The sequence below is a fragment of the Chlamydotis macqueenii genome, chromosome 2 (genome assembly GCF_036417535.1).
Source record: "Chlamydotis macqueenii isolate bChlMac1 chromosome 2, bChlMac1.mat, whole genome shotgun sequence".
Classification (NCBI taxonomy): domain Eukaryota; kingdom Metazoa; phylum Chordata; class Aves; order Otidiformes; family Otididae; genus Chlamydotis; species Chlamydotis macqueenii.
Window position 1 is genome coordinate 107,317,514 of NC_141557.1, and position 27,038 is coordinate 107,344,551.

General features: G+C 38.5%; 2 protein-coding genes across 4 annotated transcripts; one reads left to right on the forward strand and one right to left on the reverse strand.

The window, feature by feature from the left end:
• Nucleotides 1–3,456: 3,456 nt before the first annotated feature.
• Nucleotides 3,457–10,819, reverse strand: PSMG2 (proteasome assembly chaperone 2). The gene is made up of 7 exons (XM_086740589.1): nucleotides 10,674–10,819; nucleotides 8,927–9,098; nucleotides 8,067–8,125; nucleotides 6,983–7,101; nucleotides 5,519–5,692; nucleotides 4,184–4,304; nucleotides 3,457–3,760 (listed from the first exon to the last, which is right to left on the reverse strand). The coding sequence occupies exons 1-7, from the start codon at nucleotides 10,740–10,742 to the stop codon at nucleotides 3,668–3,670; spliced, it is 807 nt and encodes a 268-aa protein (XP_086596715.1). The 5' UTR covers nucleotides 10,743–10,819; the 3' UTR covers nucleotides 3,457–3,667.
• An 18-nt stretch (nucleotides 10,820–10,837) lies between these two features.
• CEP76 (centrosomal protein 76) lies at nucleotides 10,838–26,694 on the forward strand. 3 transcript variants are annotated; one of them, XM_086740587.1, is made up of 13 exons: nucleotides 10,838–11,028; nucleotides 12,095–12,250; nucleotides 12,587–12,668; nucleotides 13,022–13,246; nucleotides 14,315–14,500; nucleotides 16,287–16,384; nucleotides 17,032–17,160; nucleotides 18,821–19,012; nucleotides 20,917–21,083; nucleotides 22,942–23,275; nucleotides 24,422–24,639; nucleotides 25,112–25,292; nucleotides 26,592–26,694. In XM_086740587.1, exons 1-12 carry the CDS (start codon nucleotides 10,966–10,968, stop codon nucleotides 25,248–25,250), a joined length of 1,989 nt encoding a protein of 662 aa, XP_086596713.1. In that variant the 5' UTR covers nucleotides 10,838–10,965; the 3' UTR covers nucleotides 25,251–25,292; nucleotides 26,592–26,694. The 3 variants fall into 3 exon arrangements, with proteins under 3 accessions (XP_086596713.1, XP_086596712.1, XP_086596714.1); XM_086740586.1 differs by lacking the exon at nucleotides 26,592–26,694 and having other exon boundaries at nucleotides 25,112–25,465; XM_086740588.1 differs by lacking the exons at nucleotides 10,838–11,028; nucleotides 26,592–26,694 and adding an exon at nucleotides 11,047–11,459 and having other exon boundaries at nucleotides 25,112–25,465.
• The last annotated feature ends 344 nt before the right edge of the window (nucleotides 26,695–27,038 follow it).

Consider the following 27,038-nt stretch of genomic DNA (forward strand, 5'->3'; position numbering starts at 1 on the left):
AATCCGCGCGCTGCGGTTGAAGAGCTGGCTCTTCGATACGCACTGTTCAGTACCTTGCAATTTAGTGTAAAAAAAAAGACAAATCTTCAGGGCTTCTTCTTTACAGTCATTACAGCTATGAATATCTGAGCCCTGCACAAATGCAGGAGTATTCCCATGCTCATCCAGTCAAAGGACCCACAGTAAGGTCATGGAGAGGTAGGCATTGACCCCCTTCTTTCTGAAGAATAGTTTTTATCTCAGGAAAGCTTCAGGAAGGTGCAGCTGATTTAAACTGGCCATCGCCATCACGGTGGTTTGCTCAGTGATTCCAACAGAACTCCACAAGTTAAATACTTTGCCCCCTTTAAAAACCACCATTCTATATAGCAGCTGACAGTTCAAAGTACTCTCCTCACCCACATCCATCCAGTCTTCCAAAATAAGAGTTTATGTTTATGTTCCAAGATGAGTATGTTTAAACTGCTAGGCCATTCTTTTCTTTCTTGACCTAATCTCTAGTACGTCAGCAAAGCCCCAACTCAAACCAAACATGGTCATTAGACCATGCAGACACATCAGCGCATGGAAGGGAGAACTCAGTATCTTCTACAGCTTCATTCTAAGGTCAGCTTCTGATTTTAGTGGTAAATCTGGTACACCTTGCTGGCTTTCAGGTCTAAAGCCCAAACCAGGACCATGATCAGCTTCAACTTCTGCCTTCTTAGAAGGTCAGATTCTAATCAAAGAAAAGGAATACTCATTTCCCGATTCAGCAGTGCATAAGAACAAGCAAGCAGTTCTTGTGATTTACACAGGCCTATGGGCTTAAAGTGAAGAAGTACTCTAACTATTTACTGGTTCAAGGCAAAAGTCTTCAGCCAGCTTGGCAGATTCAGCTTTTCATGCTAACATACAGCAGTAAATTACACTCTCCTAACAGTTACCGAATCCTTCTGTGCTCACTGCTGCCCAAGGTACAGGTGATGTATTGCATTTACAGAGAATCCAAGAATCCATCACAATGAAGAAGGACATCAGAAGAATATTTAGGTCATTAGTCCTTTTCTAAAAATGCAAAATTTGAATAAACAGTATTTGCAAGCATGAAATATTGTCATGACGGGATCTATAAGCAGGCTGCAAATGATTTAGCTTTCTACTTGCCTACAGAAACTCAAGCTTCTTGCAAAACAATGACAAGACCATGAGCCAAAATAAATCTTTAAGCTCAGACTAATGTGATCTTTTCAGTCTTGTTATTTGGTTCAACTTCTGGTTGAAGCTTGCGTACCAATGGTATGCGAGTTGCTTTTTGTTCAGGTGAGCTTCTGATTCACCACTACTGGCACATCAGTCGTTCCTGAGCACTTAAAATCTATTCATAGCTCATTTTTTACTCCATAAAACATGGCATCTTCATGCAACGTACCTCTTCATGCATTACTATTGTAAAAAAGAAAAACTTATTCATATGAGCAAAGGCTTACTTTACATTTCTAGCATGGTATTTAGTGTTAAGAAGCATTAGCATTAACACAATTCAAACCCTTAAAAAAAACCCCAAACACTGAAGATGTCATTTAGTAATCATGAAGCCTTTCCAGTTCTCCTCGTGCCAGCAGCAGTTAGTTCATGCTCCCGTTGTTCTAAACATACCTAGGTTTGTGCCTGACACAAACACAATATTTAACTTCAGACTGCCTGCATTTTAAGACATTATTTGAAGGTGTTTGGACATAACAATTGTATGAAGCATTTGCTCCACATACCAGTTCTCCAAGGTTCAGCTTGGCCCTGTGTTATCTGCTTCTGCACAGCAGATTTAAGACTGGGAAACAGTTGAATTTCATATTGTTTTGTGGAAAAAGAGCTGTAACTGAACATTCATTCAACTATTAGTGCTCCGTGACAGGAATTTACTATGATTCTCACCTCACAAACTTTCAAAAACCCAAAAAGACGAACTGTATTGCGTCCTTTGGGTGATCAGTTACAGTCAGTGAGCGGTTACACTGAATTGCTCCTCTTTACCAACAAGCACAAGTTTTCAAGCTGTCGTGGTTTTGTCTGGGATGGAGCTACTTTGCTTCTCAGCAGCTGCTGTGTTTTGGATTCAGTATGGGATTTGGTATGTGAACAATGTTGATAATGCACTGATGTTATGAGTTGTTGCTGAGAGACTAAGGATGTTTTCCAGCCTCCCAGGTTTTGCTGACGTGCAGGAAGCCGGGAGGGGTATAGCCAGTACAGTTGACCCAAACTGGCCAAAGGAAATATCCCGTACCATAGACGTTACGCTCAGTATGCAAGCGGGGGGTTGGCCAGTGGCCAGCTCACTCTTGCTGCTCAGAATTGTTTTGGGATCGCTTCTCAGGACGGGCTGTATCAGTCATCGGGTGGTAAGAAATTGTGCATTGTTTGTTTTGTGTATTTTAGTATCCCTGTATTTTGTTACTATTATAATAATATTCCTTTGCCATTCTAGTATACTCTTCATCTCAACCCACGAGTTCTGCTTTCTTCCTGATTCTCCCCCTAATTCGAGGGGGGAGTGTGTGGGGTGGGGGGATGAGTGAGCAGCTGCGTGGTACCTGATTGCCGACTGGGGCTAAACCCCGACACAAGCAAAGCTGGCTACTGACTCTTATGCCTACACTTCTGACAGATCTCTTCAGGACTGCTGCTGTTCCTTTGCTCATCATTTGTACCACTGGCATGACAATACCACACACACACACATCTGTTTAGTGGACAAAATATTTACAAGTATAGCCTGTATATGTCATGTCTATTAAATCATAAGCTATAACTTAGAAATTCTACATTTAAAATTACTTTTAAATAAGCTGATGTGACCAGGCACTTCTAAAAGATCAAAACTGAACATGCAGCTTAATAACGCAACAAGCACCATTACAAACGTTAAAAACATGAACTACTCATCGCACAACCAGTCTCTCGGACTAAGCTTATAAAATACTCAGATATCAGACTGCCTGCTATTTGGGCAATGTTTTAATTCCTTTATATTTCAAAACACAGAAATTTCGTCCTCGAATCAGTCTAAGAAGGCTCATCTACCTAGAAAGCTTTAGTTTTAGCATCTCTGCAGCCCTTGAAAGCAGAATGGAAATAATACAGAAGTAGATCAGAAAAGATAGAACAGGCTGCTCTATCGCTTCCAGTCTCCCCAGCTGAAGCTACCACAACCGGACTGGGAAAATAAGGCAGAACTAGTCACTTCTGAGCTTCGCTTACATCACCAGAAAGGTTCTGAAAAACAGCCAAGATCCACAGTTGACGTGGAAGAGCATGGTTTTATCTTTGTAAGAAAATCTATGCCTCCACATCAGTCTCAAGTTCTCAGCCACATTACGAAGGTGCACCATAAGCTTTTCCGTAACAAATAACACTTAACCAAAGAAAAAGGTTTTAAAAAAATATTTTATTAGAAAAAAATGCAACCCAAGTTACTCAATAACCAACTATACAAAACATATTTATTTGGTCAATTTGCGAAAGTTACCTTAATTTCTTTAGCCACTCACATATATGAATTTTTCTTAAATAAAGAATTTATGTACAGAGCAAATTAAGCTGCTGTTGCTTGGCAGTTAGTACGTAATCAGCTTCTCAATGGATGTTTGAGACTGCACAAATGACTTAGAGAAGAATTCAAAACTGATCAGAAGAGTGCAGGTGGAAGACCGTTGCCAAAAAGTAAGCGCCAAGAACTTGGTATTTTCCATTGTGAAGAAGCATCTGTGGAATTGTTGCTCTGCAACAAAACCAGAATAATTATTCAAGTTTTAAATAATAATGATGTAATTCTGTCTCTGGCACATGTATCAAGATAATGGGCAGCATTTCAAGCGTCAATATCATTGTGGGTTGCTTTAGAGAAGAGTACGGGAAGAACTTGATCAAACCCTTATACAATTTTCCCCTACAGCTGTCAAACAAAGGGACTGGGGTTTAGGTTTGGCTTTTCAGGTGGGGAAATTCACAGTCAGATTTTAATAGAAATATCTCTTTAATTTGGCGTATCCTTGATGACTAAGGGCCAAAACGAACCCAACTCATACATTTTAAAACTTTTCTAAAATTCATCTGAGTAACATTTTTCATGTTCTGGATTGCAGAAAGAGGAAAATAACACATAAAACGCAAAAGCCAAAACTCTAGATCAAACAGCACTTACTTCGCTTTTAATTAGGTGGAGCCATTCATTAAGATAGTTAACAAGAGCAAATGCATCAGGGATGTTGTCCCCTTCCGAGCAGAATTTCAGAAGAACTGCCATTTGGATTCCTTTTAAACAGCTGCAACAAAAACAAGCAGGCATTTATATTTCTTTTCTAAATCCAGCAGAATTATATTTATGTATTAAGAGCAACAACAATCCGCATATGGCTTCTTAAAAAAAAAACCAAAACCAAACAAAAAGCAAAAACCTATGCATATGTAGATTTTCATTTTTCCTCTCCAGACTTCCTTGATTGCATTTCACACTTCACGTTCTTTTTTGTTAGTCTCAAATTTGTTCCTTGCTTTGTGAGGCAGGAATCCTTGGTCATGGAAGAGTTACTCAGGGCCTCTTTTACATACTTAGTTCATATTTTTGTGCTACTGGGGCATTTACCCAGATCCTTTAATACAATCACTTCTTATCTTTCTGTATATTTCAAACAGTAGGCTGGATGTCACTACTTTACTCACAGTATTCCCATTTCTTCATGTAGATACTAAGATTGTTGTTATTTTTATTTTTTTTTCTTTTCCCTAAAGTGCTGGAAGGTCTTTTATTTTGCATTTTTATATTGTTTCCATACTCAAGTCAGTACAAAGATAAGCATGATATTAGTAATTCTCCTGCTGTTGGATGCAACACTTTGGACAGGTGTCAAAAGCAATAGCCAAAAAAAAAAAAAAAAGTGACTTTTCCACCTGACACTTACAAAACAAACACCTTTTGCAGAGCTAACACAGTTTTACCATAATGAGTAAGTTATTACTATCCAAAATTTGAAACTCAGATACGCTTTAGGCACAACTTCTGATGTACACACCTTTTAACAAAAAACCCACACCTAGTTGGTTGCTGCCCCTAAAATCTCATTCTTAGTGCTTGGAATTTTTTTGTTTGTTTGTTGAAAACAACTGAAATATTTGTCATGGGAAACAGTCTTAGCTGAAGTATTGAGGTAGAGGAATTCTACTATTTACAAAATGTGGTTTGCATAAAAACAGATATCAGATTAATCACGATCTTAACTGTAAAAGCTTTATTATTTTCCTTTAGCCCATTCACTTACATTTTAATAATATTTTAACTTTATGATGCAGAATTCCCTGGTTTTTTTTCCCCCTTAATTATAGGCTTGATCTGGAAGAAGTTCTATTCCTATAAAACTCTTTTCTATGAAAAGAAGGACTTTTCTCTTCCGGTAATACAGCAGTTTAAAAGATATTTTTACCCATGTACTAAAACCAAGACTTCTGATTATCTTTCTGTGCTTCTCTGTAGGCAACTCACCTCTCAGTAAACAACAGTTTTGTGATGCCACCTCCAGGAATATGTAGAACTTTTTCTGTATCATTTATTCCAGGGTAAGCTGCTACTTTTTCCATTTCTTTCCAATTTAGCTCCTGCATAAGGCCTCCAACTGCTTTCTCAAGATTGGGTGTAAGTAGGTAGCGCAGCGGTGTCCTAGAAACAAATCAAGAATACATTCAGTCTGACAATAAGACACTACCAATGTTATTACAAGCTGCCAGCATTGAGGACCTCACACCTTCAATGAAGAATTGCACTGACATGCCATTACTCCTCAAATCAAAGTTAAAAAGTAGTCTCTGGCCTCAAACCAGTAAAAACTACTCAACCTTCTGGCACAAATAGAACTAAGATACCCTCTTTTTAGAGGCTCCGATAACTGACAAGTACTAGATACATAAGCACATAAATAGCAGAACTGCTTACGGTTGTTACAAAGACTTACAAATAAAATGGTCTTTTTCTTCCTTCAGATCAGAGGTGGTTAATTTAAAGTTAAGGCAAACTTGGACTTCACTGTGATACAGTCTTTTTAGTAAGCTCACACTACAAATATATGTAGACTTCAGTCAAGTCTAAGTATTTTCTGAATGCACTACCCTCACTCTTTAGCGAATCTGCCGTAGAAGAGTTATTCTGTGGTACTGAGGTGGGGGTTAAATCACCACAATTTATGACTCAGACCACACCAAATACCCATCAGTCCCTCTCATTTAATTTCATGTTAGCTGGCCATTCTGCAACTGCATGCAAATATCACTGGTAACTATTTCTGGGACATGCATGGACCTAAACCTCCTTTAAGGCCCTACACATTTATAGAGCCTGAGGGTAATAATTGGTCTTTTGCAGAAATACTGATTTTTGTCTGTTTTTGTTAAACCACCAATTATGATGTCCTCAATCAGTGAGTAATGCTTGTTTTTTAAAGGGGTAGTAGCTGATAAAAACACATATAGTCTGAACCTTGCAGTTGCCTCCCAACAAATAAGAATTGACAACTTCCCATTAAAAAAAGAATGACAACTTACTATACTAGAGAAAACCTTCAAAATGCACAATGAAGAAGAGGTAAGAAACCAACCACTATTCTAATTAACTGCTAAAAATCTAATCTGTGACCTGTATATCAGCAGCTCATCCCTGACATTGCTTGCAGCCGCAAGAAATTAAGAAAACTGAGGCTCTGTTGCCTGACAGCGCAGGCCAAGCACAATTTACTTAAAGCCCGTTATTTGCTCAGTACTTTTGACAGTAGTAACTAATGAAGTCCAGAGACTAATCCTGTATAACATAATGTTTTAATAGTATATTAAGTATTTTATGACCTATGTACACAGCAAAGCAAAAGAACCCTGCCAAAAGCACTCAGAAGAAGCAAATACGTCAGTTTGTCAAAAGGAATAGAAATATTAGTTAGGCCTTTTAATGACAAAAACGTACCCAAGAAGCTGCTCATCATCACGCTGGTATGCGTGGCTGCTAGACAGAACGACGACTCTGGCACATTTGCTGCTTTTCACCCAAGAAAGTAATGTTTCACAGAATGGCCTGTACTTGTTCTTTATGCAAAGACAGAAAGAAAAAAGTGAAAAATATATTGTGTCCTTTAAAAAAAAAGCCAAAAGCCAACTATACTACGTGTTACATGGAATGTTTAGCAGTGGTGTAAATTTTTCTTTATATCCATTTAGTCTTCAGTTTCAGATATATTTTTTAAAAGCAGAGAACTGCTCTGGTTATTTACTTAATCAAAACAACACCCATAATGATAAAATTTGTCATTAAGACCATGTTAACAACAGCATTACCATCTGTTTTGTGTGCCATTAATATCAGTGGAATAAACTTTTGAGTAAGATGGGAACTGCTAAAAACTGCAGCACATTTTTTTTTCTGTTGTCATATTCTGCTTATTTTAATTATAGCCAATGTACAATTAATAAGTAAGTTTAAATTCTTCAATTTTTACATAATGAATGCAGTTCAAATTAATACAGAACACTATGAAATAATTAAATTGGAGTGACATAAGAAAGTAAGCTATTACAATAAAAGACAAACACTAAAAGACAGTAAGTATAAAGAAAAAAAAAGAAATATACAAAACCCAGATCATTTTGTGTTTTCAAGACTGTTTAACTAAGGACGTATCTACATTAAAATCTACCAACATAGGTGGGTTGTTCTGAGGCTTTGAAAAACAAAACAAAACTTCAACCCTCAATGAATGCAGAAGTCAATTTTTGTAGCTAAAATCTTATCAACTGCAGAAGGTGTTAGAGCACAAAGTGGAAAAATATGTTGCTTTTGCTCCCTTTCAGTCTGTTTTGTGTTTTGGTGGGGTTTTTTTTTGTTTTTTTGTTTTTTTTTAAACAAAATGTTTTAGAATGTGACATAGTTGTTGTAGTTTTGCTTTTTCAGTCTGTTTGAATGTCTCACAATTTATCTAGGCCACTTAAACTATTCACCATCAGAACTATTCAAACTGAACAGTAAAGTAAGAACAATCAGTGACCATACATACCTTTATAAAAGGTGATCTGATCTGCAGAACTACGAGTTTCTTTGAAGGTAATGAATACACTACAAGAAGAAATAATTTTGTAAGAAGAAAGCAAGAAACAAATTTGGGCTTAGAAGTATCCAGATTTATCCAATTTGTGAAGTAGCAGATGGTAAACCTGTCAGCTATCGATTCATATGGGAAAGCCTGACAATATCTGCAATGTTAAAAATACATATTTTTGTGCATTGTCTTCACTGTCTTCACTTGTCATAAATTCAAAGGATTGAATGAAGTAAAATATATGAAGATGTGCCTCCCATAATGACTCAGAAAAATCTCTTTAAACAGTTTTGCAAAGATTATGACAGATTATTCTGAGATTTCCATGATTTAAGAGGGGGAAAAAAAAGATGAAATGCAATGGTCAATACAGGGAAAGAACCTAAGAATCTGAAGGGATGAGGGTGAGAAATATCGTATAAGGAAAAAGTAAATATAGGTGGGAAGGAAGGAAGGAAGAAGAAAGGATAAATATCTTTCTGCACCAGAAATTCAAGTTGCATTCCACCAGTTTACTGGAAGTACATGCACACTTCACGTTGCTTTGGACTAAACCCGCAGAGAGTTTTGGCTGCACTGTAATATGGTTGAGAGTCAACATTTCTTAGTGGTTCCATATGTTAAATTGGTTATCCAAAATAATAATAGTAACAGTTTCCCCTGTGAAGTGTACATACATTCTTACCTGTAAGTTACTGAAGTTGTTACTGATCTTAAACATTGTTCACATAAGCAAAGTGTAACCACAACAAAAAAAGTAAATGTGACATTCTTGCACCTTATGCAGCTTGCAAATATCTTCAGCATTCAACACCCACCTTCAGCATTTATACTCAGCTCCACTGAGTTGTCTTCTGCTGTTGCATACGGATTATTTCCAACCATTGGCACCAGGCAATCAGTGTAGAAGTAACCAACTTTAGTCATGTTGAGTGTGGAGATCACTAGATCTATTGCCAGTTGACCAACATTTCCCACTGACACTGCTGGCTGAAGTAACAGAAGTTACTGCATTACAGTGTGTTTTATGGACAATACAATATGCTCTTCAAATAGTGAAAGTTTAAACTACTTCAGTTCTGGTCAAACACGATTTCTAAAAGTGGCAGCTCGTTCTCTGACAAAGATGACTATTTCTTAACAGATTACTAATATAGACTTTGACCCTGTCCCACAAAACCATCCTGGCTGCTTCTGTGAATAATCCTATCTCACTGTAAACGTAAAGGCTTGGAAACTTGTCTCCTCCCTCTCTTTTTGGATACAGAGTAGATAAAAATCACCCAAACGACTAATGCTGAGATTGGCAGCTCTCAAGTGACATCTAATGGTAATGTTATTACATACTAAATCAATAAATCTCAGATTTTTTTTAATTTTTCCTTTTTAAAAGATAAAAATGCTGAGGGTCATATTGGCTTCATTTCATAGGAACTGCCATGGGTTATCACTAATCGGGGCAGATACAGACCTAGTCTGATGGTACAGAAAGGGGAATTCAAGAATTTGTGTCCTTCTACAGAAACTAATACCAGAAGACAACGGTAGAATTTTTGGCTGCTTCCCTCTAATTTATAAGTCCGTGTCTAGGAATTTCTGCTGCCCCCAATTGTGGAAACACCCAATTTGATGTGAAAGAGGACGTAACAGCACTGACAGCGTGTCATTACAAACTGACTGGTATTCAATAGCCAGTTACTCCCAGAAAAAGATGAGAGCAGTGATCTGTTTCCTGTGGCTTGTCAGCTGATCTGCAATGACTTCCCGTGCAGCCTGCAGAGTCATCCCAGGCTGTGCAGCCCTCGACGTTAAGGTGATAAGCTTACCTTTAAGTAACACAGCAAAGGGACGCCCTCATAGCAAAAAATAAGGGTTTGCTACTTTGCAGCCTGCACGGGAACTCTTACCCCACAATAACCAATGTAACCTTAAATCGATTTCATACCACGTATGAAGAGGATTAAAACACTTGTTAGAACAATCCTAATCGGAGTTTAAATACAGCACAAATTAGGATTTTTTTTTTCGTTAAAAACATTTGTATATCGCATCTAAATTAAAAAAATAACCTTTTATTCCAGTACCAACCCACAGATACTGCAACTTTTGGAAGACGACATATGATATTTTAATCTTAGCGTGAAAGCGTAGAGCTGTAGCTCAACACATAACGCTCAGCTTGACCACGAGCGGAAAAGGGAGTCTGAGGAGCGAGAAATCCACGGAAACGGCAGAGATCACCTGAAGCTCTGCTGCAAACAGCTCTGGGAAGGTCCCCTGCAAATCCCCCTCTCGTACTCGGCAAAACACCCGATACACACGCGGGCGCAGCGCCTCTCCGCAGGCAAGCGCCCAAGGACGAGCACGGGGGAGAGAGACCGCGGTGCCCGGCCCCCCGACCCCACAGGCGCCGGCGAGACAGAGACACAAAGCCCCTGCCGGCGCCCCACACGGCGGGGAGGAGCGCCCAGGCCCTGAGAACCGGCGGGCCCCTCTCCTCCGCTCCGGGCTGCCCAACCCTTCAAGCCCACCGAGGGCGTGGGTGGAAGGAGGAGAGCGACCTACCGTGAGCAGAGTGAAACCTTTAAAGTCCGCGCTGGCGGAGCCGCCGCCGCGGTCGCAAGGGACAAACATGCCGGCCGTGGAGGAAGGCGACAACGGACGCGGCGCGAGCAGTTACGGCAGTACCCGCCCGCCAGGGGGCGAGGCGGCGCGGCGGCCTCGCGCCGGGGAGGCGAGCCGTTAGCGGCGCCCGTTGGAGAGGCGGGGTCGCGCTCTCCGCGCGCGGCCCGCTGGCCCCCTTCGGCGCTCCTGGCGGGGCGGGAAGCGGCGCGGGCCCTTCTGCTGCGCCGCCGCCATGGCGCTGCCGCCGGAGAAAGCCTCCGAGCTGAAGCAGATAATCCACCAGCAGCTGGCCAAGGTAGGGCTGTCTCCCCAGTAGAACGGCGGAGCGACTCCTCCTGCCCCGGCGGAGGGGCACGGCCGAGCTTTGTGCTGCCGCCCGTGTCGGCGGGGCGGACCCCGGCCATTGGTGTGAGCAGCGTCCTCTGAGGCGGTGGCAGGGCATGCGGTGTGCCCGCTCCCTCGCCATGCTTTGTTTTTCCTCCTTCGGCCGCTTCAGATGGTTTCCAGGCGCCGATTTGCCTCACTGGCCTTTGCGCCCCCTTCCAGGACGGCCAGCCGCGGCCTTGCGGCCTTGTCCTCGCCGTCCCCGCTCCTCTTTCCTGGGATACGGCGAGATGGAGCTGAGGCCTCAGCCGCCCCGGTTCGGGGCAAGGGGAGGACAGCGGAGGTGGCGGCCGGGCGAGGAACTCGTGGGGCGAGGCCAGAGGCAGCGGCAGGATGAGCGAGGTCAGCACCCTGAGACTGAGGCTTTCTCTTTTATTTTTACTTGCTGCTTTTTGAGCGAGGTTCTTGGGCTAGGTCTTGGACTGAGTATTTCCAAGTCCCAAATGGCCTTAATATCCTTTCTATGTCAAAACCAGCTTTACAGATCCATGCAGTTTCACAGCTGAGATGAAGGACAGAAATGCTCTGACTTCCCTTTGAGCATAGGGGAAGCTTGCAGTGGAGATTTCCTACTTCAGTGAATTACCTACGAGTATATAAGGGTGTACTTTTTTTCCCTAAAAATAAGAAACTTATCTTACGTTTGAATTTTGAGGGAGACAATAAATTAAAACGGTGTCTGTTTTGTAATGATGGATTTGTGGACCTTTTTGTAAGGAGGGAAGTTCGAGACAGGGGATGCTGTCAAGAGCAGTGAAAATGCTCAGGTTTGGTGTGCTCATGATTTTTTTTAACTAGTAGAGCTGCTTTGGTGAGATAGTGACTTGTTTGATTAGTTCTGAAAGGATTAATATTTTAGTGCAGTTATTTCTGTGTTCCTAGGAAAATACCTTTAGTCTTACAGGGTAACTGTTTAAGTCACAACTGCTACCATTTAAAGAGCTTGTGTTTGTAACATATAGTGAATTTGCTTTCAGATGGATGTCCATGGCAGGATAAGAGAAGTTCTTGCTGAGACTATACGCGAAGAGTTAGCACCTGAGCATCAGCAGTTATCCACAGAAGATCTGATAAAAGCCTTAAGACAACGAGGAATCATTGATGATGTTATGAAGGAGCTTAAATTTGTAACTGTAAGTAGCTTTTGAAGAGTGGAAATATTTTTGCTTATTCCTCTTAGGGATTTGCTGTTTTGACAAAGTGAAAACTTGCTACTTCTGAGGATTTGTAATGGCTTTACTGATTTGTGACATATTAGGAGCAGAATAGCTTAATGTATATGCTAAAATTGCTTTAATGATAATAGTACATTAGAAGTACTTGTTCAGTTTCATTACATCTCAAGTACTAGAAGGGAGGATACCTGAAGAATAGCATTCAGCTGAAGTGGAGGATTCTTTAATTTTTAGAAGACTACAGTAAGAGCACTGTTGCATCCCTTGATGCCTTAAAAAGTATTTTAATTCCAGGATGTGGATGAAAAGGAGAGGACTTCAGCTCCAAAGCCATCAACACATTTTGTTGACAGAGAACCACCGCTTTTGAGAAAAAGTATGTTGCTTGTTTGTTTTGATATTTGGATCATAGTTTTGAGAGAAATTTGATGTCTGTGATTAGACTTCTGAATTAGTAATCCAGTATGAACTGGCATAAAAGTAGATGTTTTTCCTGCTTATCTACAGGAAGTAAATTCATTTAAGCAGCAGAAATTTGAGTTGCATAAAATGGGACTTAAAGAAAAAAAATCATTTATTTTACATTAAGATAACTTCCATACATTTAAAAATCACTTTCTCTCAAAAAAGTTTCTTTTTTTTTCCTAGTCTCCTGTTAGTTAACTGATATTTAACGTGCTTTCTAAGATCTGTTTGTAGTCTCTTCATTTTTATTGCTACGCTTTACAGCTAACATTGACCCAACACGGAGGTATCTTTACCTTCAGGTTTTGGGTGGAAAAGCTTTTCTGGAACATCTTCAGGAACCGGAGCCTCTGCCTGGCCAAATCTGTTCCACCTTCACTCTGTGTTTACATTTTCGAAATCAGCGCTTCCGTTCTAAACCTGTCCCCTGTGCCTGTGAGCCAGATTTTCATGATGGTTTTTTACTTGAAGTACACAAGGATAGCCTAGGTAAGGAATACTGTGGGTTTAAAGCTGACACTGTTGGGTTTTTTCCTGACTTCAGAGTTATTGTGAAACACGTTTGGTATTATTTAGTGGGTTTCTTTCATATTTGTATGATATTTTCCTAAGGAAACTGATTACTGTATTAGGTTATGTCACTTGTATATCTTTGTCTACTCTTGCCTCTTCCTTTCCTTCCTTTCCAACTCTAAAATAATGTCTGAATTTGACCAACTTTGTCCATAATAGACAGTGAGATGGTAGTCTTGGGAGATAGTAAGAGATACTAAGGTGGCTGTGATTTTCATGAAGTTTGTGCTGACAAGTGAAGAAGGGAAATATAAGTTTTTTGTCATATGGAAGGAAAAACTTCATTGAGTTCAGTTTGCCTACCAGTTGGCAAACATCTGCAGAAGAGTCAGTCATCCAGAGCCTGTATTACTGTTCTTCTGTTGGGAGCTGGGAAACATAATAGGAACTAAGCACCTTATGAAAAGACTTCTGGATATTCTCTGAATCCTGTAGAAATCCAGGGTAGCCTGTGTAATATCAGGGAACAGTGAGAAAGACAGAGTTACTGCAGTTGGACTTGGAGAATTGAGTGAATATACCACAAATTCAAAGAAAACCAGACTTTGTTAATTCTGCCACTCATGGAGCGGTTTATATCATAGGGTCAAACTTAACTACAGAGAAAGTTTTTTTCGTAAATACTGATGTATAGTAAACGGACCTGATGCATTCAGACTCATTAAAAGTCCTTTTCAATTGCTTTTACTTAGTGGTGCTTTAATACTCTTTATTTTCTTAGATGCTAATTCCATTTTAATTTTTGTGCAATTGAACCAGTTACATTGGAATACTCAGCTTTTTACATCTTCTGTAAATTAACTGTAATCTCTCTGTAGGTCTGTCCTAAACTTGAGTTTGTTTTTAAGATGGGATCATTGCTTACACTTCTGGATGTGAGATTTTTCTTAAAATGCAATGAATGTAAATGCATAATTCTTTAATTTTGAGGAGGAATTGGGATGATAATATTCTCACTGTCTTATCTTGACTTAATAATGGCAGGTGATGGAAGTAAAATGGTGGATGCAACCACTATGTTATCTATATGTGATCCAGTGCATATGGTTCTGATCAAAACAGACACATTTGGTGAGACGACACTAGTAGCCTCCTATTTCTTGGAGTGGCGATCTGTCTTGGCTGCAGAGAATGGCATAACAAATGTTGCTGTTGAACTCCTGGGTGTAGGTAAGGATAAATCATAAGGCTGTAGTGATGACTTGAAATATTGGGTACTGAGCTTGCTTATAAGTTTAAAGCAATGTATGATGTACTTTAATTTTAGTTCAACTTGGAAATTACTGTAAGGTTTCATTAGAAAATGTGTAGGAGAATAGTGATCAGATTTTTCTGTTAACAGAATACTGAAAATGTGTATTCCAGATCCTGTGTAATAATGGTCCCATGTCTGGGAACTCTCACTACTGATTTTCTGCAAAATCTGAATAAGTTACCAAAACCAAACCAAACAAAAATAAATCAGTTCATCTCCAGGAATATATCAGACCAGTGCACTGAAGAGGAAAATCTGGCTTGTGTCCCTTTCATAGCAAACTAGCAACTGCTGGAGAAAGTGCTGTTTAGTCCAGTAGGTGGAAGCATGTTTTCCTACAGAAGGGCTGAACAGCTTTGTTTAGGTGCTTAGCAGTTAGTTTACATGTGTATGTTTGTGTATCGCTTGTCCCCACTCCCCTTTTTAGGAATTCCAACCTAAGGTTTTAAGATATTATGATTTAGTGGGTAAAGATTACGTCTGGGACTCGGTCTATCATGACTTCCTACGCTAGCTATCCCAGAGTTTGGTCAAGTAGTAGCTGATGAGTCATTTGAGTATTCTTCCTGTTCCTCTACCTGTTAGCTAGGTGAGCAGTTCTTGATAGTATCAAAAGAAATTAAATTATACCTTCAAAAGATTTTGAAGATTGGATATACTACATAAGTTATTCCTGATTGTTATCGCTATTGCCTGCTTTTTTTTTTCTAGTTAATTTAGTGCAATATTTTATCCAGTGAACACAAATTAGTAAGCTTATTTGCTGATATGTTTGTTAGCTTTGTTTCCTTCCGAAAATACTGACTATTGCCAAAACTTTAGTAAGCAGTATGGGTTTGGATAGTCTCTCAAATGGAGAGCTTTTTATCTGTAACAACTTGGAAATGCATAACAGATAACTTGAGTTTAATATCCAGATGGGTGATGGGAGGAGTTAAATCTAATGATCATCAGCTTTTTCAAGTAATAAAGTCTCAATCCAGTACTTTTTCTCCTCCTCTGAAATCTTGCTGTTGGACAAAATGCACCAAGAATGTCAAAGCATGCTGCCGTCTCAGATAAAGAGACAAACTGCTACGTAAGGCTTCTGTTGCTGGTATTGCTTGTAATCTCATCTTTCTATTGTTTTGCAATGCCTGTTGTTCTTTATGTAATTCTACATTTTCAGTATTATGCAACAACATCAGGTCTGTGGGATTTTGTGGTTCATTTGTTTGATTAGTTGGGGGGTTTTTAAGTTGATTATTTGTATGGGACTCTGGGTCTGTCATAATAAACTGTATCTTGGGGAAGATGGTCTTCACTTATTTCTGACTACATATATTTGAGCTACCTGTGTAGTCAGTGGAAATAGGCACTTTTACAGTGGTAACTCTCCTACTCTGTTTTAGATGCCTATTCTAGACATTTATAGAATTCTATTCATCTCAGCCTGGTACTTGCTGCAAAGAGAGCCTTGAATAATTATCTCAGACCTAGATGTCTGCTTTTTGGCCACATTTTACTTTCTTACAGCCACATTTGGCTGTAAGAATTTTAAACTTAAATAAAGATGCTTATTTTGCATATATTTAAATAAGTTTAGTTATTTTTTGTGGTTATAAAGCTGAAATATTTATTTTAATTGTTTGCTCCTGCCTGGCTGAAATGTCCTGGTAAAATGAATTGAGAGAACTGATCAAAATATAATTTGGTTCAAAGGTACGGAATCAAAGGTTTCTGTTGGCATTTTAAACATCAGACTGGAAATGTATCCGCAGCTTAATAAGACGCTGTCTCCAGAGGTAACTAATACTCAAGTAAGTAATTTCGAGAAGGGCTGACTTATACTTTATTGGGAGGAAAGCTCAGTATAGAGTTACTTATTTAGATGTTGATGGATGTGGGTTTTTTGAATGTTTGATACCTTTTTTTTTTTTTTTTTTTTTTGTCCCCCTTCATTGAATTTGAATAGTTTAGTTTGCTCTTTCTCCTGTTTGAAATAATAATTTCAAGTCAGCTATTCTGCCTGGAAAGCCAGTAAGTCTTGGCCTGAAGGTGCGCGCAGATATTCTGCACATCAAAAACTGAGCAATCCTTCTGTACAAAAATCCTTCTGTATAGTCATATAATAGTTGATAATCATAATATGTCCTGCAACACGTAATAGAACAGACCTCTTTCCTGCCATCTTATTTTTTCATTTTTACAAGAAATAGAAATTCCTAGTATCATTACTTCAGTCAAACTTGATATATGAGCCTATAAACAAGAAATGTAACTTGAGATTTTTGTTCCTTGTATTTTAATTTTAAAATACTATTCTTCAGTATTTATGTGGCACACTTTAAATATTAAGCTTTACTTTACATAGGCCAAAATTGGTGTTAATTTACTTATTGATTCTGGGGTTTTTTTTTCCTGTTTGGAATTAATATGTGTGTGGTTATGTTTCTCTTACCTGCAGTTTGCTTTGGAACGTCAGAAAACAGCAGAAAAAGAACGATTATTTCTCGTATATGCTAAACAGTGGTGGAGAGAGTACCTACAGATAAGGCCCACACACAACGTAAGGCTAGTAAAGATTTTTGCACAGGTTTGTAAATTTTATGAATAGACCTATTCTTTCTTTAGGTTATCTTTTTTTTTTTTTAGATATAGTTTGAAGTTTATGTGTATATAGGATCTGTATAGATTTATGATGTGGTTACTTTCAGGTCAGGGCTACATGTAGTGTATCATGCAAAAAATGAAATTTATAAGAATTGAATTTCTACGTGTGTATTGAAGCTCAGGAGCATGATGCAGAAAGAAGGGTTACTCCAACTACTTCTGATGCACAAGGTGATAAAAAAGCCTGTTTCATCTTTTCCTTGAATACTCACAAATGATAAAGACTTAAGCGATCTCTGCAAACTATTTAGAACTAGTTTTACAGCAGATAAAGAGTCATAAAAATGAACCTACTTAGATCTATTAGAACAGATCCACAAAGTACTGTGGTCTGTAAAGCAATCTGTCTGGTTAATGTTGCATGCTAGCTACAGACATCATTAGTGTAAGCTAAAAAATTACTGTACATCAGTTGCTCCACGGTAACTGTCCCTCAGTAAAAAGAATAGTGTGATTCTTTGCATTTTTAGTGCTATTAATTTATCTTGCTTGCTAGCAATTTTCCTAGCACACATAATGAGCAGTAGCTTATTATCTCAGAGTAACTTCCTGAAGTTCAGTACCTATAGAGATTCCAGTCAGTTTCAAGTAGATGGTGTTTTTCTTACACCAGCTTGCTGGAGAAGCATGATAAAACCTTAATGGGGACAATATGTGACTACAGTAAAAAATATGAGACTGTGGTTTCCCAAAGCTGCAGACATTTAAAAGGCTTTGATCTCTTTTTAAATATACAAACATAAAAGTACCAGTTTAGCCCAGTGAGGAAAAGAAGAGTTTTATACTGCTTGAAATGGTTTTAATAGTTGATAATCATAATATGTCCTGCAACACGTAATAAAACAGACCTCTTTCCCGCCATCTTATTTTTTCATTTTTACAAGAAATAGAAATTCCTGGTATCATTACTCTCTTAATTTTTATCTATCTAGTGACATCATTGTGAATAAATTTTATTGGGTTTTGGTGTTATGACGAGACATAAAGAGTATTCAAATGCAGAAGCAAATAGATACCCTCTAAACTCTAAAATCTGAGTGCTGAGTGCTTAATGCTTTGGTGGGGGTGTTTTAGGGGTTTGTTGTGAGTTCTAGTGTTTGTGTGGTTTTGGGGAGTTTTCTGTTTGATATGGGGTTTTTTTTTGTTTTGTTTTTTGTTGTTGTTTGTTTTGTTTTGTTTTGTTTTTTAATCAGATGTGGGGTGTTTGGTAGCTGGTGGGTTTTTTTGTTTGGAGGTTTTTTGTTTGGTGATAATATGGAAATTGACAGTAGATGGAGTGTGAACAGTTCCTCACCCATTTAAGAAAATTAAGTTCAACCTGTACAGCTCCAGGTGTTTGAACCATTAGTCTGAAATGTCCTACTGGTGACAGAGCCAGTAGAAAAATCTAAGTGTAAAATCCTTCTAAACAAATTGCCTGAATGGTTTTGTGTCTTAATTCTAGAAGGATTTTTGTGTCTTAATATTTTTCAGTGATACTTACTTCAGTGAGAATACATCCCGTAGCAAAAGAAAAGACAGTTTAAGATTAATCATTTGGAACATTTGCATATCTGGCAAATAAACATGTTTTGTATGTTCAGGATGAAAATGGAGTAAACCGTCCAGTATGTTCCTATATCAGACCACTTCGAGCAGGCCGGTTACTAGACACTCCTAGACAAGCAGCACGATTTGTCAGTGTCCTAGGTTATGAAAGAGCGCCTGTCATTGGAGGAGGTGCTGGCAAACAAGAACAGTGGTGCACCCTTCTTGCTTTTTTATGTAGAAACAAGGTATGTGAAAATGGTCTTTGTGTCACACAATACAGTTGGTATCATATTATAACTGAAGTCAGTAATTTAAAACAGGCTGCAAATACATGGATTAGATCAAATTTGGAGAATTCTTTTACAATAACTTGTTTAAGACCTTTTTAAAGAGAAACGGATGTTAAAAAGGAGACAAGAAGGCTTTGAAGCGGACTTGCTTTACTCCTATTTTTGGGGTCCATCTGTCAATACATCTGTTTGACAATGAAGTTGCTTTTCTTCATTTGCTTTTCTAACATCTCATATAATTATTCAGTGAATCCCTACTAGTGTACAGGCCACTAATTTAAATTCTAGACTAATCCAGGAAGAGTTGGAAAAGTCTCTTTTGAAAAACTGATTTTTATTTTTTTTAGAAGGGCTAAAATATACTCATGGTCATTTTTTGCAAGAGAGGGATTGTCACTAAAAGTTCTAGTGTAGTTCTTAGTGATGTGACACTTGTGTCATATGACTATAATAAATGAAACAAATTGTAATTCACTCTGGATTATAACTTTTCTGTTGTATGAATAAAAGTAATAGTAATCCCTTTCAATACTTCTTTGGAGTGACTGATGCTTTTCATTACCACTGAGATACTTGTGCATTCAAAAACAATCTCATTGGTGTGTTTACATTAAAAAGGTCTGTTCTTGGCAGCAGGAGCTGTATCCCAATTTTTAGATCTGTCTAAAACACCACACAGAACAGACATTAGCTGTTGCCTCTGAATATCACATCATGCATAGGTACTGTGTAAAGGCCCCGCTGGCTTTCAGATGGAGGTTGTGATAGTGACTTTGAATTTGAGGACCATTGTGTTTGGAGGCACAGAGAAATGGTTTCTTCCAAGGCAGAAGTGGAAAACTGTATAGAAAATAGCTGAATTTATCCCCTGAGTCACCAGCTGAACCGTTACTAATTTTTTTTGTGGAAAGTTGTGTGGCATTATCAAATGAACATGGGTTCACCAGTAACTTGTTTAAACCTACTTTTCTGGATATTTCCCTGGTACATTATGGTGGGGGAAGATTGTGTTGGCTGTGTAATTAACAGATACATCCAAGAACACTGAATTTTACATTTTCAACATACTGAATAGTTTTTTACTAAAGAGCCGTGCTGTTCTACTTCTGAATGCTGTGCTTTGTATTATGAAGGCTTCATTGCATGAGAAATTTTGTTCTTGCTTTACAACTACCGTTTGTAAAGGACTTAAGAGAAAAAAAAAATTACACATCACATTCAGAAACTGATTTCTGTGAATTACTAATAGTGGCAATAAATTTGTGAAGGAAACTTTTTTCTTGGTTGAAGGGAAATGCAGCTACACATGACTTTCAGTTGTTAGATCTCTGGGGGACTTTTGTTTTATCTCTTAATTTCTGAACTTTGACAACACATTCAAGACAGCAAAATTACAAAAGAATTATATTTTATTAACTGATTAAATTTCCTAGTTCTGAGAAAATACTGTGTTATTACTAATGCTACCTTGAGTATTTGCCTTACATACATTTTGATTTTTAATTAGAATGTTAGTTTTGTCTTTATGTGTCAATAGATTTTGCTTTTGGTTTACTTGACGGTATCTTTATAATCATAAGAAATGTTTTCCAGTATTAATCATACAGTATATTTGAATAAAAAATATAAATAGTCTATAATTGGAACATAACACTATTTTAAAATAATTTTTTCTATTACAGAAAACTAAAACTTGTAAAATGTAAACCATAAAATCCAGACTTCTGATATGTACTTCAGGTAAATAAGAGGGAAACATGACTTGTTAAATCATGATTAGAGAAATATCACTATTTTCTTTCTTTAAGATTTTGTCCATGCCTGATACTCAAACCAGCTTACTCACATTTACTGCCTAGGGTGACTGTGAAGATCATGCTAACCTTCTGTGCAGTCTTCTTCTTGGGTTTGGACTGGAAGCCTTTGTGTGTGTTGGAACAAAAGCAAAAGGAGTCCCCCACACTTGGGTAATGACTTGTGGAACTGATGGAGCAATTACTTTTTGGGAGAGCTTAACAGGGCATAGGTAAGTAAAAGGAATATGAGAAAACTGAGCAATGTATATTGAGGTTTGTGTGGGCTATTTTTGTTGTTGCTTTTTTTGTTTTCTGTCTTTACACCCTGTCATGTAACTCATGTAATCAAAGACAAAAGTCTTTGAGCCTTTTTTTCTGTGTACTGCTATTGTTAGGAAAGTAACTGGTTCAGTGCAAGGTGAAATATGTCAACAGTTTGTAATATAGTTTTTAATACAGTATAGCAACTCTTTTGTGTCTTATGGCAGCTGATTGCCATTGATGCTATCGCTGCTATCATTTGTAAAGGAGATTTAGATCTGACATGATGGTTTAGGAACTATTGTGGATTAACCCCAGCCGACAGCTAAGCACCACAGAGCTGCTTGTTCACTTCCTTCAGTGGGATGGGGGAGAGAATTGGAAGGGTAAAAGTGAGAAAATTTGTGGGTTGAGATAAAAACCATTTAATAGGTAAAACAAAAGCCATGCACGCAAGCGAAGCAAAACAAGGAATTCATTCCCTTCTTCCCATTGGCAGGCAGGTGTTCAGCCATCTTCACGAAAGCAGGGCTCCATCGTTACTTGGGAAGACAAATGCCATCAGTCTGAACGTCTCCCCCTTCTTCCCCCATTTTTATGTGCTGAGCATAGAACCATAGAATGGTTTGGGCTGGAAGGGATGTTCAAGGGTCATCTAGTCAACCCCCCTGCAAGGAGCAGGGACATCTTTACCTAGATGATGTCATATAGTCTGGAATATCCCTTTGGTCACTTGAGGTCAGCTCTCCCAGCTGTCTCCCCTCCCGACTTCTTGTGAACCCCTAGCCTGCTTGCTGGTGGGGTGGTATGAGAAGCAGAAAAGGCCTTGACTCTGTGTAAGCACTGCTCAGCAGTAACAAAAACATCCATGTGCTATCAACACTGTTTCCAGCTCAAATCTAAAACATAGCCCTGTACTAGCTACTATGAAGAAAATTAGCTATCCCAGACAAAACCAGCACAGGAACCCATATTTTTTTCCTTATTTCATCTATGAAATCAGTGTTACATTACTTTTTCCTGTACAGGAATTTCTGCAAGTTCTCTGAGATTCTCTCTCACTTGAATCATTTTACAAGGGCATGTATAGCTGTTCTGTATTCCAGGACTTCTGGAACACCTGTTTGTTAAAAATTCTTTCACTTCTTATTCTGCATGTCATATTGCTCAAGTGTGTAGAATGGTACTTAGTCTTAATTTTTATATAAAAATTTAAAAAATGCTGCAGACTTCCTCTTTGCTGACGATATTCAGCACTGTGATCCATCTCATTGTACTTCCTAGTGCTATTTGAAGCACTAATTTTGGAAACATAATTTTTGTAATATATAGCTTCAAGTTGCATTGATAGAAGCACAGTGGGACTATATGTTTGAATGTAAGACTTTTGGCTTTGTGAAAAATGCTGATTAATATCCAGTGTTGAAAATAAGCATTCTGTTTTGCCAGAATTTGTTTGTGTATCCTGTGATTAACATTTGAAGATTTATTTCTCCAAATGGGATGAATAGTGGGGAAACTGTATGGGTATGGTATGTTGTTATAGTTGCAAAATGTAATTGCTGTTGAATATCTACTTGATTATTCAGTATTTTTGCAGATTTAAAGAAAAAACTGTGGTGTGTTATTTCATTGTATGTTACGCCTCCAAAATGTGTATAATTACTTTTCCATAAATGAATACCATTTTGGAGGAAAAAAAAACCACATTAACAAACTTGGCTTGTATTTTTAAAAGGAGAAATGGCTTCTATCTCTCCCCTCTGAATATTTTTGTCTTGCCTTGAAATAAGGTGGATTAATAAGAAATTGAATATTTTTGATTAGGTACATCCACAGACCTATCAACCCTGATGACCCTCCACTAGTTGAACAACCCAAGCCACTCTATCCTTATCGCACGATAGGTTGTATCTTCAACCATCAGAAGTTCTTTGGAAATTGTCAGCCCTCTGACGCTGTGGAGGTCTGTGTGTTTGACCTACATGATGAATCGAAATGGAAGCCCATGAGCGAAGAAGCAGTAAAATCTGTCTGTTCCCCTGGAGCAATGTCTTCACTTCCCCCTTTTCCTCCTCTGTGTGCTTCCACAATAGATGCTGCGGTAACAAGCAACGAGATAGAATTGCAGCTGAGAATACTGGTCTCTGAACACAGGAAGGTAATACTGTTTAAAGATTGTGATTGATCTGTTGCGGTAATAAAGGTGCATGTTTTTCTTGTATCCTTGTTATGGATAGCCATTTGTTAGTTTGCACTGTGTTTTCCATCAGCTTTTGCAGAAATGCAGTATGTGAAAAGTGAATAACTAAAAAATTGTTTGGAAAGACTGTACTGAGTTAGTTTAGATGTCATACTTGCTATTTGCAGTGGTGATTCTGTAGCCTCGTGTAGGCTTTTCCCATCCCACGCCCCTCACTTTGCCTCTCGTTCTAGGCCTGTGATCTTCAGCTTACTGGCACCTGCAGACTACCTGTGAGTGGTCTGTGAAAACTAGAAAGATCAAATCTGGTTATCAGTGGGCTTTGCCTATCCATCACAAATGTTTTTCATCCCTAGATAAAAGCAGGCTTTGAGCTTTCGTGATCTTACTCTGCTTTATAAAATCAGAAGGTATTTCTCGAAGTTGGTGTTGTCCTTTTATCATGATTTTTCCAAGATGTAATGTGCCAGAAATTATTCTTATGCTGGATTTGAAGGAGGTGATATTTTAAATCCCTGTTAGCTTATGTCTGGTTTTAATGTAGTTTTTTGGTTGTTTTGGGTTTTATGCCCCACAAAATGCTCAACCTTTGGGGTGGCAAGTAATACTCAGAGTATGAATCTCATGCAATGCTTAATAGATACGCGGTAGATTTTTCTACTTTGTACTTGTGGGATGGTAGAAGGAAGGTGCATGTATATGTGTATGTGTTTTGGGGAGCTGTTGTGCATTGTTTTTTCAAAAGTGGGTTTCTGTGAGAGACATCAGAAAAATGTGAGGTGAATCTTAGTTGATCTTTCCGATATTTTTGCACTGTGTTATAGTTCATGCAGTGATACTGTAGCTAAAACCTCTAGTTTCCACTCTGCTGGTCTTGTTTTGGCTAGTCGTCTAACTTTACTACTTTATAAATGTTTGATGTTTTGATTCTTCTGATTGGTGTGTGAATCAATATAGAAGTCTTCCTGCTTTGTGGATTCACTTCCATTAGCTGCAAATTAAAGATTTGTTATGGATTTATTTTAATCTATACAATATACAAGCTTATTAATATCCTAATGTTCATCCTGCATGGTTGTCATTTTTCCATGATTTGCCTCACAGGATCTTGGCCTTTCCACTGTTTGGGATGACCATCTGTCCTATCTGTTGTCACCAGCATTAGCCGCCTATGAGCTTGAACGTACAACAAGCATTTCTGCAGGAAATGAAGAGTTTCAAGATGCTGTAAGAAGAGCAGTACCCGATGGTCACACATTTAAAGGGTTTCCTATCCATTTTGTATACAGAAATGCCAGGAGAGCATTTGCCACATGTCTGCGGTAAGTTTAAATGTAGAGATATATATGTATGTTAAGACCAAATGGTAATACTTAGTTATGAATTGCAACTCTTTTTTTTTTTTTTTTTTTCATAATGAAATTTAAATAAAATTAATTTCCTTGAATTAGAACTGGAAGAAGAATTCTATGGTATATGTGATGGGTTGTGGGGTACAGAGCTTTTATGGTACATTGGTGAGTTCAGTGATGATAGACTTCCATGGGTTAAATTAAAGAACGAGGAGTTTGTTTAATTTCTCTGCACATGTTAAAAATGATCAGTAGTGGTCTTGTTTTCCCCTGGGGCAACAGCCCCCTGCTCTTTAAAACAGTATTAGTATTTGTAATGATAGACTCATGATACTCATTGTTGTTTGTTAGTCACATTTGAAAAAATGGCACATACATAAATGAAAATGTTAGTAGTAGCTTAGTAATAGCTGTTACTCTTGTTTTTCTTTTTCTCAAATAGGTCTCCTTTTTGTGATGAAATAATCTGTTGTAGGGGAGACCAAGTGCGACTTGCAGTTCGTGTACGAGTGTTTACATACCCTGAATCTGCATGCGCTGTTTGGATCATGTTTGCTTGCAAATACCGCTCTGTCCTTTGAAAAAACAAAATAATTCAGACCTTTTTACATCTGCAAAATAATGTATGTGGGTACAAAGTTATGCAATTAAAAACAATATTGTATTTTATATAAATGCCACTGATTTTTGAATACCACAGTGTGTGTATTGAAGAGGATTGTGTACATAGTAATGATTGTATTTATAAAGAGAATTTATTCTTATTTTTAATAAAAGTTACTTTTAATACTTACATGAGTGTTAGTCACATTATTAAAATCCATGTGTAAAATACTAGTTTCTCTTCTTCAGTTCTGAATTGGTGTGAGAATTCATTTAGAAAAAGGTCTGGTTTATCTCTCTGGGGTAAGAGACTCTCTCCATGTAGTATCCAGGATGTACTTTGTGAGTGACTGAGATCCGGAACTACTGAAGTTTAAGCATGTGTCCTTTCCACAACAAAATTTATTTCTATCTCTCTTGAACCTAGAAATGGCTTCTAAGAATGGTTCAGTCAGGTATAGATAATCTTGTTGATCTATGAATTTAATAATTCATGGATGTTATTATGTTTTTTTAATGTTTAAAATTAAGACTTGGATATCTGAACACATGAAGAGGCGTGCTGGATTAGATAAAGTGGTTTAACCCGATGCCTTTTTCCAAACATCTACCTCAGCAAATTTGTAGGCTAAAGTTGCAGCCAGGCCATTTTGCTTAGCAACCATTCTGGTTTTGTCTAATTCTGTCTCTCATATTCTTAATTATCCATCTGTGGTTTTGTCTGTCTTAAACCTGTGGATGAAGATTTTGCTGAGTGTCTTTTAGTCTTCATGCTTTGAGAAATGGGAAGAAATTGGACTTACTGAACTTCTCCATGCCACACCTCTCATGTTTTTCACCACATAGACTCCAGTTATTTTCTGGATTTTCATTTCATGTCTTAGATAGCCCATGTCCACCTCGTTTTGTTCTGTTTGTAAGAAAGATCAAAAAAAAACCCCTGAAACTAATCCTACACATACCGCAGGAGTGAACATTGGCATTTTGCGTGTACATTTAATCAGAAGTGTGGTAGTGTGATACTATTTCTGTCTTTTTTTTTTTTTTTTTTTTTTTTTACAGAAGTGTTAAATATTGCCTACGGCAGCACTTGGGTTTTAACCTGAGATTTTAATAGTACACTATGTACTTACTGGTCCTGCTGCTAACAGATTTAAAATATTTTACAAATCTGGTTTTGTGTTATCTTCCTTTTTATACCTGAAAGATCAAAATGTATTTGTTTGCCTGTTATACAGCACACAGGATACCCTGTACTGGATGGTGGATATTGCTAAATTAAATAGCTTTATTTAAATACTGCTGTGTTTTATTTACAGCAGTGTACGTTGCGCGCATGTATGTCGCTGCAAGAGGAGAAAAGCACCCCTGTTCAATATAACCAAAAGTGAAATGTGAAGCAGGAGCTTACTCGGAGCTGAGCGCTGCGTGGGGTTCCCAGCGTGCAGTACCCTGCGTGGGCAGGAGGGGGCACTGCCCGGGGCGGTCTCGTCACTTGCACACGATCACAATATTACACATGACACACCATTACACCCCGCCGTTACGGCCGGGCCGGGCCCTGCGCCGGCAGGAGGCGCTGCAGCACCAGGCGGCGGCGGCCGTTGGCGGCGGGGGCGGGCGAGGACGCCATTGCGTTGCTATGAGCTGTTTCCCTCGGCGGCGGTGGTAGCGGCGGGCAGCCTGGGCGCCGCTCCTCCTGCCGGCCGGCTGCTGCCTGCTCGCTGCGCGGGCCGGGCTGGGCTGTTCGGCGGCCTGGTGGCACT